The sequence below is a fragment of the Echinops telfairi genome, unplaced genomic scaffold, assembly GCF_000313985.2.
Source record: "Echinops telfairi isolate 266 unplaced genomic scaffold, ASM31398v2 ScPeMD7_3;HRSCAF=10, whole genome shotgun sequence".
Classification (NCBI taxonomy): domain Eukaryota; kingdom Metazoa; phylum Chordata; class Mammalia; order Afrosoricida; family Tenrecidae; genus Echinops; species Echinops telfairi.
In genome coordinates, this window is record NW_022103899.1 from 16,712,585 (window position 1) to 16,724,562 (window position 11,978).

Consider the following 11,978-nt stretch of genomic DNA (forward strand, 5'->3'; position numbering starts at 1 on the left):
TGATGGTGCCTTATACCTGATCCCTTCGACACCTCGTGATTGCATAGGCTGGTGTGCCTCTTCCATGTGGGCTTTGTTGCTTCTGAGTTTGATGGCTGTTTGTTTACCCTCAAGCCTTTAAGACCCCAGACGCTATACTTTTTGATAGCCGGGCACCATCATCTTTCTTCCCCACATTTGCTTATGCACCCATTTGTCTTCAGCCTATGGTTTCTTTTTATAGATCATGCTTGGGACCTATATTTCTATCATCTAAGGATGTGTGACAGTGACCATATTTAACTCCTACTTACATTTCAGTTTTATAAGTTTCCATTGATTTTTGATTCTATGATTTCTCTTAATTTTTGGCAAGTTTGTTTATTCACTTAAAGGTCTGTTGGTTATATTTTGTCTAGAATATGTATCTTTTGATGAAACAGTTTAATGCTTATTTAAACAAAAATGAGGTCAAGACTAAAATTATAAACTATTCAGACATGAACAATCAGAAAGCATCACACATTAAAATGTACCCAAATCACTTCTTAACGACAAGACTTACTGCCCAGATAGACTGGTGGGACTCCAAGACCATGACCCTTGTCCTTGTTTGGAACAGATCTCATGCCCATGTGAGAATAATCAGTCATTAAGATTTTTAAAAGGCCACATTTACTCAAGGACAAAGTACAACTTTTTTTTTCCCCCATGGGACATATGTCATTCAAGCATATCAAGCAGTATTGTACAATTGCTTCCACAATCAGTTTCTAAACATTCTTTTCCTTCCTGGATTCTTTGACATCAGCTCCCTTTTACCCCCCACTGTACCCTCCATCCCCTGCCCCTGAAATCCTTATTCTATTTGCTCTCCCTCTAGGCTCATCAATCTTGGGTTTCATATACAAAAAAACCCAGAAAAACACATAACACAAATTCAGTAGGAATAGAACAGGAAACACAGGGAGGAAGTGTGACTCATCAAGGGGATTGCACTGGATAAGTTGAATCAGAATATGTATGAATTGTTAAATGTAAAACTATGATCTCTTCTGTAAACCTGCATCTACTTCTCAATAAAATTAAAAAGGAAAGAATACTTGAGAATACTATTTTTAAAAAGTATTTCTCAAAAATAGTTCAGAGTTATATATATCTATAAGAAAAAAAGTAAAGGCTAAAAATAAAATAAGTGTTTGAATTGAGAAGTTAAAAAGTGAATAACAAAAATAACTCAAGGAATACCCCCAGACTGGTGCATCATCCATGACCATAAGAAGTGTTGGTTAGGATATAGATCCAAACCCTTACCACACCCATGGGTATGTAAATTGGTATGACTATGTGGGAGTACAATTTGACATTATGTAGTTAAGCTAAAGATGTACATATTCAGTGACTCAGCAAATCCAATCCTAGGTGTACACCTAGAGAAATTGGTGGACATGGACCCAAAGGGACACACATAAGAGTGTTCAGAGCAATTGCCTGAACTATCAAAACATATTTGAAATAATAAAAAGTGATTATCATCTTTAGAATGATTAAATTGTAATACATTCACCCACAGATTATAGGACAGCATTAAGAATGCCTAAATTATTATGCTACAAATATCATTGCATGAGCAACAATAAATACTATAATAATAAATAATAAATTACATACTAACACATCATTTGAGCAACAAGGGGCTCAAACATAACAATTGTGAGGCTGGTGCAGGATAGGGCAGTGTTTCATTCTGTTGTACGTTGCGTCACTATGAGTTGGAACTGAGTTGATGGCACCTAACCACATATCAAATAGAGGAAGCTCAGAAATTATCAACATAGTTGATTTTAAAGAAAGCTAATTGTTGCAGAATATAGTGTACTCTCAATGTATATGAAGTTCAGAAATGTGCAGGTCTAGGTACTAGATTGTTTAGAAATATGAATACACATAGTGAAACTGTAACCAAAAAGGAAGAAAATGATAAATACAAAATTTCACCGAGTGGTTACTCTGGGTGGAGGGAAGGAGCTCTGGTGGCACTGGTGAGTAAGTGTTGAGCTGCTAAGGCCAAGCTCAGCAATTCAACCTATTAGCTGCTTCCTGGGAGAAAGAGAGGCTATCTGCTCCCATAAAGCTGTGTAGCCTTAATAGGGATCAGAAGTTCAAAAACAAGCAATCAAATTAATGTGAAGGAGGGTAGACGAAGTGGAGGCCCCCACACCACCTGTAAGGTGATTGGACAGTCCCTCACAGAAGGGCCACATGGAAGGGATGATAAATCTAGCTAGCAGTTTGCACTGGTGAAACACATAACTGCCCTCTAGTTCTTTAATATTTCCTTCCCTTACTTTTGGTCTTTGTTTTACCTCATTAATCTTGTTAGACCTGCGTATGTTCATTTGTATCATTAAGATCATGCAATGCATGAAAACCAAGATAGATAATCCTTCAGAAACAGTAAAAGGAGTAATCATTCCCTGAAGGTATGGAAAAGGGGGGTGGCAGGAGGAAGTTTGAGTTGATAGCAATGACGACTGTGCAACTCCACTCGAGGGGAACGAATAACAGAATTGCTGGTGAATGGATGCATTGGATGGTGTAGGATATGACAAAATAAATAAATAATGTAAATAATAGTACATAATAATAAGAGTTCCTGAAAGGGAGAGTGGGGGAGGGAGGGGATAAAGAGGAGCTTATACCAAAGAGTTCAAGAAGAAAGAAAATGTTTTGAAACTGATGGTGGTAGCAATTATAAAATTATGCTTGATCTAACTGAATTATGGATTGTTATAATAACTGTAAGAACTCCCAATGAAATGATTAATTAAAATGAAAATTAATTAATTAATTAATTAATTAATTAGCAAAAAATAGAGAAAGATATGTACCCTTAGAAACACTTGTGTTAGACAGGGTTCTCTAGAGAAACAAAACCAGGATACATATGATTATATATATGAGGATAGACATATACAGCACGAAGGAATATAACAGTCCACACAGTAGTACAGAGGACTCAGTTCAACTCACTTCTACGGAACAGTTAATATACTGAAAGTCCTTCAACTCACAAGGGCTGCTGGGCCCAAGATCAAGGAAGCAGACAGCTAAGTCTTCCTTAGGGCAATGCAGGCAGTCCAGCCACAGGCAGCAAACAGGATCCACCAGTCTCAAGTTCAAGCAATGTATACACCAGCAGCATGGTAAAGCAGGTCTCAAAGGAACCTCAAGCTCTAGCAACACAATCCATGGCTGTCCCACAGGTAGTGTAGCTCACAAGTTGAGGCAGAGAACTAGCTACCACAGGCGCATGCTGGCCCAAACACAAGAGAGCAAGTGAGAGAGGGGCAAGCCTTGCCAAGCCATCTATCTCTTTGCCCTCCAATTAAACTGCGACCTTATTAATCCCACATGCTCCTATTGGCCAGGTTGGCACAATAAACCTACCTATCACAACACTATAATGAATTGCTCTGAGTCAGAATTGAGTCAGTGACAGTAGTGTGATTTGGGGTTTTTCTAGGTTGAGGGAGAATTAAATAGGCATCTTCAAAGCTACTGGTAATATCTGTGTCTAAATTCAATAGTTGCTTTCAAAAGTCAGAATTCTCTGCTGTTTTGTGCTAGTACTGACGTCCTATACCAAGGTTTCTTTGACTGGTGTCATCTGAATGTCCTAGGAACAAGTATTCAAATATAAGCTCTTCCTGGTTGCTCCAAGAATAGTTGTACTTACTATAGCCTACTAGGGCCACTGAGAACTAGATCATCATAGAAGCCATTTTTCTGGGGGATTATGCAATCAGGATTTATGACTAGCCCTAACTAGAGGAAACTATGGTGTACACCATTCATGCACACTCTATTACAACTTGAATATTAATGAGAATACAAAATAGATTGAGAAAAAAGAGCCTTTTGTTTTCATGCTCTACCCATATGTTCTATTTAAGTTTTCACTATAAGCAGGACTGATATTCAGAGAGCAATATATCAGTATCGCTGACTAGTATTTTCTCCATATTTTCTGTTTAGTTGGTGCTTGTGTTGTCATACAAAAAACTAAAATATGGGTACTGGGTACATGGAGACAGTTGTGTGCCACTGAGCAGCAAGTTCTCTGAACTTGACTTCTTGTGTTCTTAGTTCACAAAGTCAGCCAAGGCAAAGACCTTGAGAAATCTATGCACTTTTAATAATACAGTGTTGAGATATGTGCTGAAATCATTGACTTGGTGATTAGAGGGACATAGTTTATCCCAGGGAACATTGACACTGAATAGTCAATACAAATATATACCCCGGAGTAATAAGAGAATTTTAGGGGTTAAAAAAATTAGGGATGTCCAGTTCTTAAAAAAATCATATGAATAGGAAAATTCAGATTGACTTCATACTTACCCAGTATCTATGGAGCAATGTCTACAAGTAACTGAGGGAAAGAAGTAATAATTCAAGATTTTTATACCCAGTTTTCATATCTGTTAAGGCACCAGGCATTCTGAAGGATGAAAATCCTCATTCATTACAAAACCACCGAAAACTTCTTGAAAAGCTGTTTGATGAAATCTAGCCAGTTAAGAATGAATTAAATTTTAAAATTCAGAAATACAGAAGCCTTGGTAAAAGACGTATTAGTGGACATTAAATCCATTTATACATAAAACTAAAGAAATGTGAGAACTGCAATTATAGAACAAAAAAATGTGAAAATAATATAATTGACAAAATTTGAGAGGTGGGTGATAAGTAAACTCAAATTTATGAATATTAGTGTCTTCTTTAATAATGCTGAGTCAATAGATAACTGTCTACACCTAAAATGCAAAGCATATCCCACTTCTTAATGTTTTTCATTAACTTGAATGAGATTTCTTTGAGGGGGGAGAAATATTTCATTAGAGAAGAAGCCTTTAAAAAAATTTGGATATTTTTAATGGAACCAATATCAACTTTGAAATTTCCTCTTGCCCTAAAGCCAAAAAAACCCAAACCCACTGTCATCAATTCTGCCTCACAGCAACCCTATGTAGGGTTCTGAGACTGTAAATCTTTATAAGAACAGACAGTCTCCTCTTTTTCCCAACAAATGGCTGGTGGGCTTGAACTGCATATTTTGAGATGAGCAGGCCTGTGCCAAACTCACAGTGCCACAGTTCCTTTGGTCTAGGTTCGATGAGGGCGTTTTTGTTCTACTATTGTAAGCTATTGGAAAGCATTGTGACATAAATAGTAAACTAAAGTATTGAATTCTAAAGCCTCAGCTGCTCTAGAAAGAATCAAAATAAGCCAACCATAAAGGGTTGCTGGTGGCATAATTTGTTATGCATTGGACTGCTACCCATAAGGTCATCAGTTCAAACCCACCAGCAGCTCCACAGGAGAAAGATGAGGTTTCCTGCTTTTTGAAAGATTTACAGCTTTGTAGTCCCTACTCTGCCCTATAAGATTGCTCTGAGTAGGAATCAGGTGGATGTAGTGGATTTGAGTTTGCATATAGCGCCCCGATAAGATGGAATTAACTCAAGGGCATTGGGTACATCTGCTGAGTTTCCCAGACATCATATTGTTTGCTCTCTCTGTTGTTTTAACAGTTAAAACAGGCTGTTTTTTAAATTCCCCAGGATGAAAATGTTCGTAGCAGACAAGCAGTGTCCATAATTTAAGATAAAAGGGACTGTTTCTAGGGTATTTTGGGGGGGTGGGGGTGGGGGGGTGGCAGGGTGGGTGTGTCTTCCTTTATAAAAACAAAACAAATGAAAAAAAACCTTGTTTTTAGTAAAAACTAATTTAGTGGGAATATGATTATTTAACTAGAAGTATAAAATACAGGTGTACTTAGGTACCACACAGGAGTTGAAGATTCTTTATTACTATTTTCTACAGTGTTCTGAACTAATTAAAAAACCCAATCACTCTAGCTTCTAAAATTCAGTACAGTAAGCACGAGGAAAGGTGGGTTGGACTTGTTTGTGCGTTTGTGAGTTCTGAGCATCTAGAAACAAAGTGCTCGTCAAGTTCTCATGAACTCGTCCAGTGCAGGAGGGGGAGAGGTTACAAGCCAGGCTTTCACCTTCAAAGAGCATGTGGCCTCCTTAGACACATCCAGCTCAGGGGAAAGGGACACCACATGAAGCTGGTGGTTTTACGACCAGTGTCCTGGGAAGGATGAGGACGAGGGCTGGAAAAAGTAGCGACGGTGTCCTTAGCTGGCTCTCTGGGAACTGGTTTGCAGGAGGAGGGATGGCCTTGGGGCCATCATGGACTGAGGCCCAGAGCCATTGGAGAGTAAGATGGGCTTGGAGACAGGAGTTGATTTAATTTTCTGGGAGGGAAATGTTGAGGATCCCCAAGAAATTTGTTAGGAAAAGTAAAAAGATGCTAGATCCCGGAGGTCCATTGACAACAATGAGAGCTGGTACGTGAACTGGAACGCAGCCAGGAGTTACTACAGGTTCTTGAGCATTGGAGCAGTGAGAGAGATGATGTTTCTAAAGATTGGTCTGAGAGGATGGGAAAGCACCCCTTGCAATCCTTTTCCCACAAAGGAAAAAAAACAACCAACCAACCAGGATTATATTTGTACACTTCTTCTTGATTCACACTAAAAAGATGCTCTTTTCTCCATCAACGAAAACCACGGATGAAAGCCTACCTTTTGCCAGAATTCAGGCTCTAGCTTTCCTCACATCACAAAAGTTAGGTAATAATCCTCCTTATTTACAAGAGAATATACAGGGACTTTGCAAAGAATAAGTGATCTACCCAAGGCCACATTTTGAGAGTCAGAACTTGATTCCATGGTATCCATCTGTGCCTTTCTAGCAAAGTTCATTATAGGCACTTTGCTTCTAGGCCAGGGGTCAGCAAAATTTTCTGTAATAAACTCAAGAAATATTAAGTATAAAACACATACGAACACTATTGATAGTTTAGGATTTGTGCCAGGCAGTCTCTGCTGCAACTGCTCAGCCTTGACATTGTAGCACAAAAGAACAGTCACAGACGAGACTTAAGTGAATCAGAATGAGTGTGTTCCTATACATTTTTACTGATGGACAATGAAATTTGAATTTCATGCGATTTTTATGTGTCACTAAGTATTATTTTTTTAACCATGGCAAAATGTAAAAACCATTCTAAATCATGAGTTGTATATAAACAAGTAGCGGGCCAGAGTTTGTCAGACAGTAAGCTAATAAGGCCAAGATTAAATGCCCTATTCCCTATTAAAGAAAGTTGGCTTAACCGAGAGAAATTACTGAAACCCAAATGAAGGCTGAACATGATAGTGGGACAAGAAGAAAGTAAAAGGAAATAGAGGAAAGAACTAGGAGTCAAAGAGCATTTATAGAGGTCGAAATACAGGCATGCACATATGTACATAAATATATGCACAAATATATTTATGTAGGATGATAGGGAAATAGATCTATGTGCATATATCTATAGATTTAGTATTAAGGCAGCAGATGGACATTGGGCCTCCACTCTAGTACTTACTCAATGCAAGAACACCTTGTTCTATTAAATTGGCATTCCATGATGCACACCTTCCCGACACGATTGCTGAAGACAAAGAGGGTGCATAAGCAAATGTGGTGACGAAAGCTGATGGTGCCCAGCTATCAAAAGATATAGTGTCTGGGGCCTTAAAGCCTTGAAGATAAACAAGTGGCCATCTAGCTCAGAAGCAACAAAGCCCACATGGAAGAAGCACACCAGCCTGTGTGATCATGAGGTGTCAAAAGGATCATGTATCAGGCATCAAAGAACGAGAAATCATATCATTGTAAATGAGGAGGAGTGCAGAGTGGAGACCCAAAGCCCATCTGTAGGTAATGGGACACCCCCTTACAGAAGGGTTATGGGAAGGAGATGAACCAGTCAGGGTGCAGTGTAGCAACAATGAAACATACAACTTTCTTCTAATTCTTAAATGCTTCCTCCCCACCGCTACCATGATCCCAATTCTGCCTTAGAAATTCGGCTAGACCAGAGGATATACATTGGTACAGATAGGAACTGGAAATACAGAGAATCCAGGACAGATGAACCCTTCAGGACCAGTGGTGAGAGTGGCGATACTGGGAGGGTAGAAGGAGGGTGGGGTGGAAAGGTGGAACTAATTTCAAGGATCCACATATAACCTCCTCCCTGGAGGATGGACAACAGAAAAGTGGATGAAGGGAGACATCAAACAGTGTAAGATATGGCAAAATAGCAATAATCTATAAAATATCAAGGGTTCATGAGGGTGGGAGGAAGGGGGAGGGAGGGGTAAAATGAGGAGCCGATACCAAGGGCTCAAGTAGAAAGCGAATGTTTTGAGAATGATGAAGGCAACAAATGTACAAATGTGATTGACACAATGGATGGATGGATGGATTGTGGTAAGAGTTGTGATAAAATGATTTTTAAAAATTCTTGTTTTCCTTCTTGGCTTTTGTTTTATTCTGATTTGCTTTTGACACCATGCTCTTTTCCCACCTTCCTTACCCAAACTCAAACACCAAACTCACTGCCATCAAGTCAAGGTCAACTTGTAGTGGCCCCATAGGACAGGGTAGAACTGCCTCTGTGAGTTCCTGGGTCTGTAATTCTTTACAAGAGTAGAAAGCCCTGTCTTTCTCCCATGGAACAGCTAGTGGTTTTGAACTGCTGACCTTGCAGTCAGCAGCCCAACCCATATCCACTGCCCCACCAGAGCTCCTTGACTACCCTACTAGTGTCTTGCAAACGACTAAGGAATTAGAAGGACGAAGCTAGCTGAGGGCAGTTCATAACAATAATAGGAAAAGCAAATATATGCGGTCCTCTAACAAATGTCAGTAGCGTTATTTTTTCAGCACATTTCTGTTATAGTCTAGGAAGGATATTCTAAAATGTTCATTTGATTTGGGACTGAGAGAGAGCACATGACAGTTCTCGTGCTGTAAATATATTGTCGGCGCGCAGTAAACATTACTGTAGTCAGTGTTCAGAGTCTGCTACCGGAGAGCCTCTGGGTCTAGCTCAGCATTAGCTTGCCATTAATTCTTTGAGATCATTGACTCACTCTCTTCATTTACTCATTCCTTTAATCAATCAATATTGCACATCTACTTATGTTAGGCTGTGATTGGGCATTGGATGTTGAAATCTCAATATCAGATTTCTTGCCTCAAGAATCCCATAGTTTTGGAGAGAACACAACATAGAAATGTCAATATTGCAGAATATAGACTAAATATAGACTATAGACTAAATACAGACTACAGAATATATATCTTCTGCAGAATATAGACTAAATATAGACTACAGAATATAGACTAAATACCATGAACCAGATATGTGAGAATATAAAACAGATCCTATGGCTAAACCTTTGGGAGTAGGGGTTGGAGAGGGTACCCTCCAAGACTACTTTTAAATGAGGTAGGACTTGAAGAAAATCTGGAAGGGTACATAAGCCCATGGTGCCGCCATCTGTGATGGGAACAAAACCAATGCTAATTGCAAGAGAAAGAGGCAAGAAAGGGCTGAGGAAATGGGTTATCTTTTAAATCCTTGATTTGATATTGTGGAATTTGATCATATTTGGGAAATTTAAGTCATAGGCTATAATCACAGAAAACATATACATACCCTCCCCCCCACACACACACATCCTGCCTTTAATGTATTTTACCTTTTTTTCTTGTTTTCACATGAAAAACAAACACTGGATTAGGAAATAATATTCAGGAAAAAACTTAAAAATAGAGAATTGAGATTTCCCCCTTCAATTTGGTAGGAAAAGAATCTAGTTGCATATGTGGCTTAAAAAAAACTGAATTTAAGATTCATAAGTCCAAATATTTTTAAGAAGTAGAATCCATTCTTACCTGCAGGACTTTCCTAATTCTTTTTAGGTTGTGTATCAAGAGCAGATTTTTCTCTTTGGAAACGCGACCTAACTGTTCATCCAATTGTATTAGCAAGTTTTGAAGAAGAATTGTTGCCATGGTTTCATTGTTAGAAGCCGCCTCCCTAATAAAACAAAAGTGTTATCACACAACAGGAAACAACTTGGTAAAAGTTGTGTCCTCAGCTTTTCATCACACTAATATGAAAGTGATACATGTAGTCCATAGAGATACGCATTCAGAGGTTTGAAAAACAATTAAATTATGCACAGTGAAGAGAGTTCTGAAGAAACGTGGTGAATCGCACTACAAACAGTCTCTGATCGAGACTCTGATCGAGAATCGATCTCACCTCTCTGGTAAAAGCAAAAGACCAGACGTGAGGTCCCATCGATCTAAATTTGATGGGACAAATTTCAAACAATAGAGGCAATGCTTTTTCACGTGCTGAGATGATTTCTTAACTGTGCCTGGGAAGGAAAGAAGGAAGAAAAACAGGGAGGGAGGATGAAAGGGGAGAAGAAAGGAGGGGGAGGGAAGAAGGGGCATATGGTTTGTTTCAATAAATAAAGTTCCCTATGTATTTTGGAAAACTTCTTCCTAGTGTTTACGAACACTCACAAAACTTGCTTTGGAAAACATAAAGGAGAGAAAAGATTGTGACACTGCAATACTAATTTATCAAATACTTTAAAACATCAAATTTATTGGCTACTTTTAACATTTTCCTCCAAATATTAAAATGTTATCATGTTCATATTATATGTTAAAAGAAAAAATAACTGATTATAGTAGCATTGGAGAAGGATGTGTAAACGTATAAGAAGCCAGTGTATAATATATGAATTTTCTCAGTAAATATTTAAAAATATTTATTAACCATTTAAAACAGTTTCTCATAATTTTACATAATTTTTTATTTTAGTTTCTCATAATTTATCTTTTTTATAATTGAAGCCATTACTGGAAAAAGAAAATATATGTACATTATGAAGACCCCGTGTTCCTTAAATGGGGCTTAGTGCTATGTTAGCCAAACACAAGACAGTTTAGAAATGGCTTTTTGTTGGGACTCCACCATATAGCCTGGGCATTAATACCACCTGGATGCTTCACGGATGGCAGTGAAGAATGTGGCATGTTCTTGAATATATGATTAGAAATACAAGATGGACTTTTTGTCTCCCACTCTCTGTGCGCCTCTTTCTCTATTTAATTCAGCATAAACAATCACTGCCATTGAGTTGATTCTAACTTACAGAGGCTGTAAGTTGTTACTGGGGCAGAAAGCCTCCTCTTTCTCTCTCGGAGCAGCTGGTGAGTTCAAGCTGCTGACCCTGTGGGGAAGAGTCCAGTGCCCAGCACCTTACACCACTAGGGCTTCTCTGAGTTCAGTATAGACACATATAAAGAGACACAAGCTCGACCTATTTTCTCTGTTTTCCTCTCTCTCTCTCTCTTTACCTTTCTATAGTTAACTTAGCATAGACACATAAACAAATTTACTTTTTAGCTTATTAGTACTGAAAAAAAGTTGGCTTTTAGAAAAGTAAAGAACTAAGACCACTCCGTTTTCATCAAACCCTAAAGGACAATGCTTTCCTCTTGGAGGAAAATCTTTCAGAACCCTCAAAGAAGCTCTATGCCTGGAAGGAACGCCTCTCCCAAGTCACCCCCAGAGAAACCTGCACCGAGCAGAACGGCTGGGTGCGAGCACCTCTGGGGAAGACAATGATGCTTGATCCTACCAGTCTTGGTTTTCAATCCACTGTGCCAGCAGGTGCCGAATTTCCATAGGAAAATTGTCATCGTAGAACTGATCTACTTGCTCCAAAAACTTGATTTCCAACTGTTGAACTTGATTCCACTGAGACATGCTGTAAAAGGGAGGAAAGAGAATCTCTAAATGATGATGATGCATAGCTGTGGCATGTGATTTCGTCTCTCCTTAAATTTCAACAAAGGCCATGTGGCCTGTTAGTTTTGTCACTAGAGGAAAGTGCCTTTAAAAAGTTGCTTTCAATGCACAGGTATAGCAATTTCTCTAAACGTCTTCCTTATTCATGCTTCATGCAAAGAAATACCTTTTCCCTCTGCCCTCAAACCAAG

General features: G+C 38.7%; 1 protein-coding gene across 1 annotated transcript in view; it reads right to left on the reverse strand.

Moving 5' to 3' along the window:
- STAT4 (signal transducer and activator of transcription 4) overlaps positions 1–11,745 on the reverse strand; it is a 130,886-nt gene extending 119,141 nt beyond the window's left edge. The window contains exons 1-2 of the mRNA XM_004701500.3: positions 11,618–11,745; positions 9,849–9,993 (exon numbers count right to left, since the gene is read on the reverse strand). Of these exons, the coding sequence (XP_004701557.1) occupies positions 9,849–9,993; positions 11,618–11,745 (273 nt within the window). The remainder of the gene's footprint in view (positions 1–9,848; positions 9,994–11,617) is intronic.
- Positions 11,746–11,978: the final 233 nt, after the last annotated feature.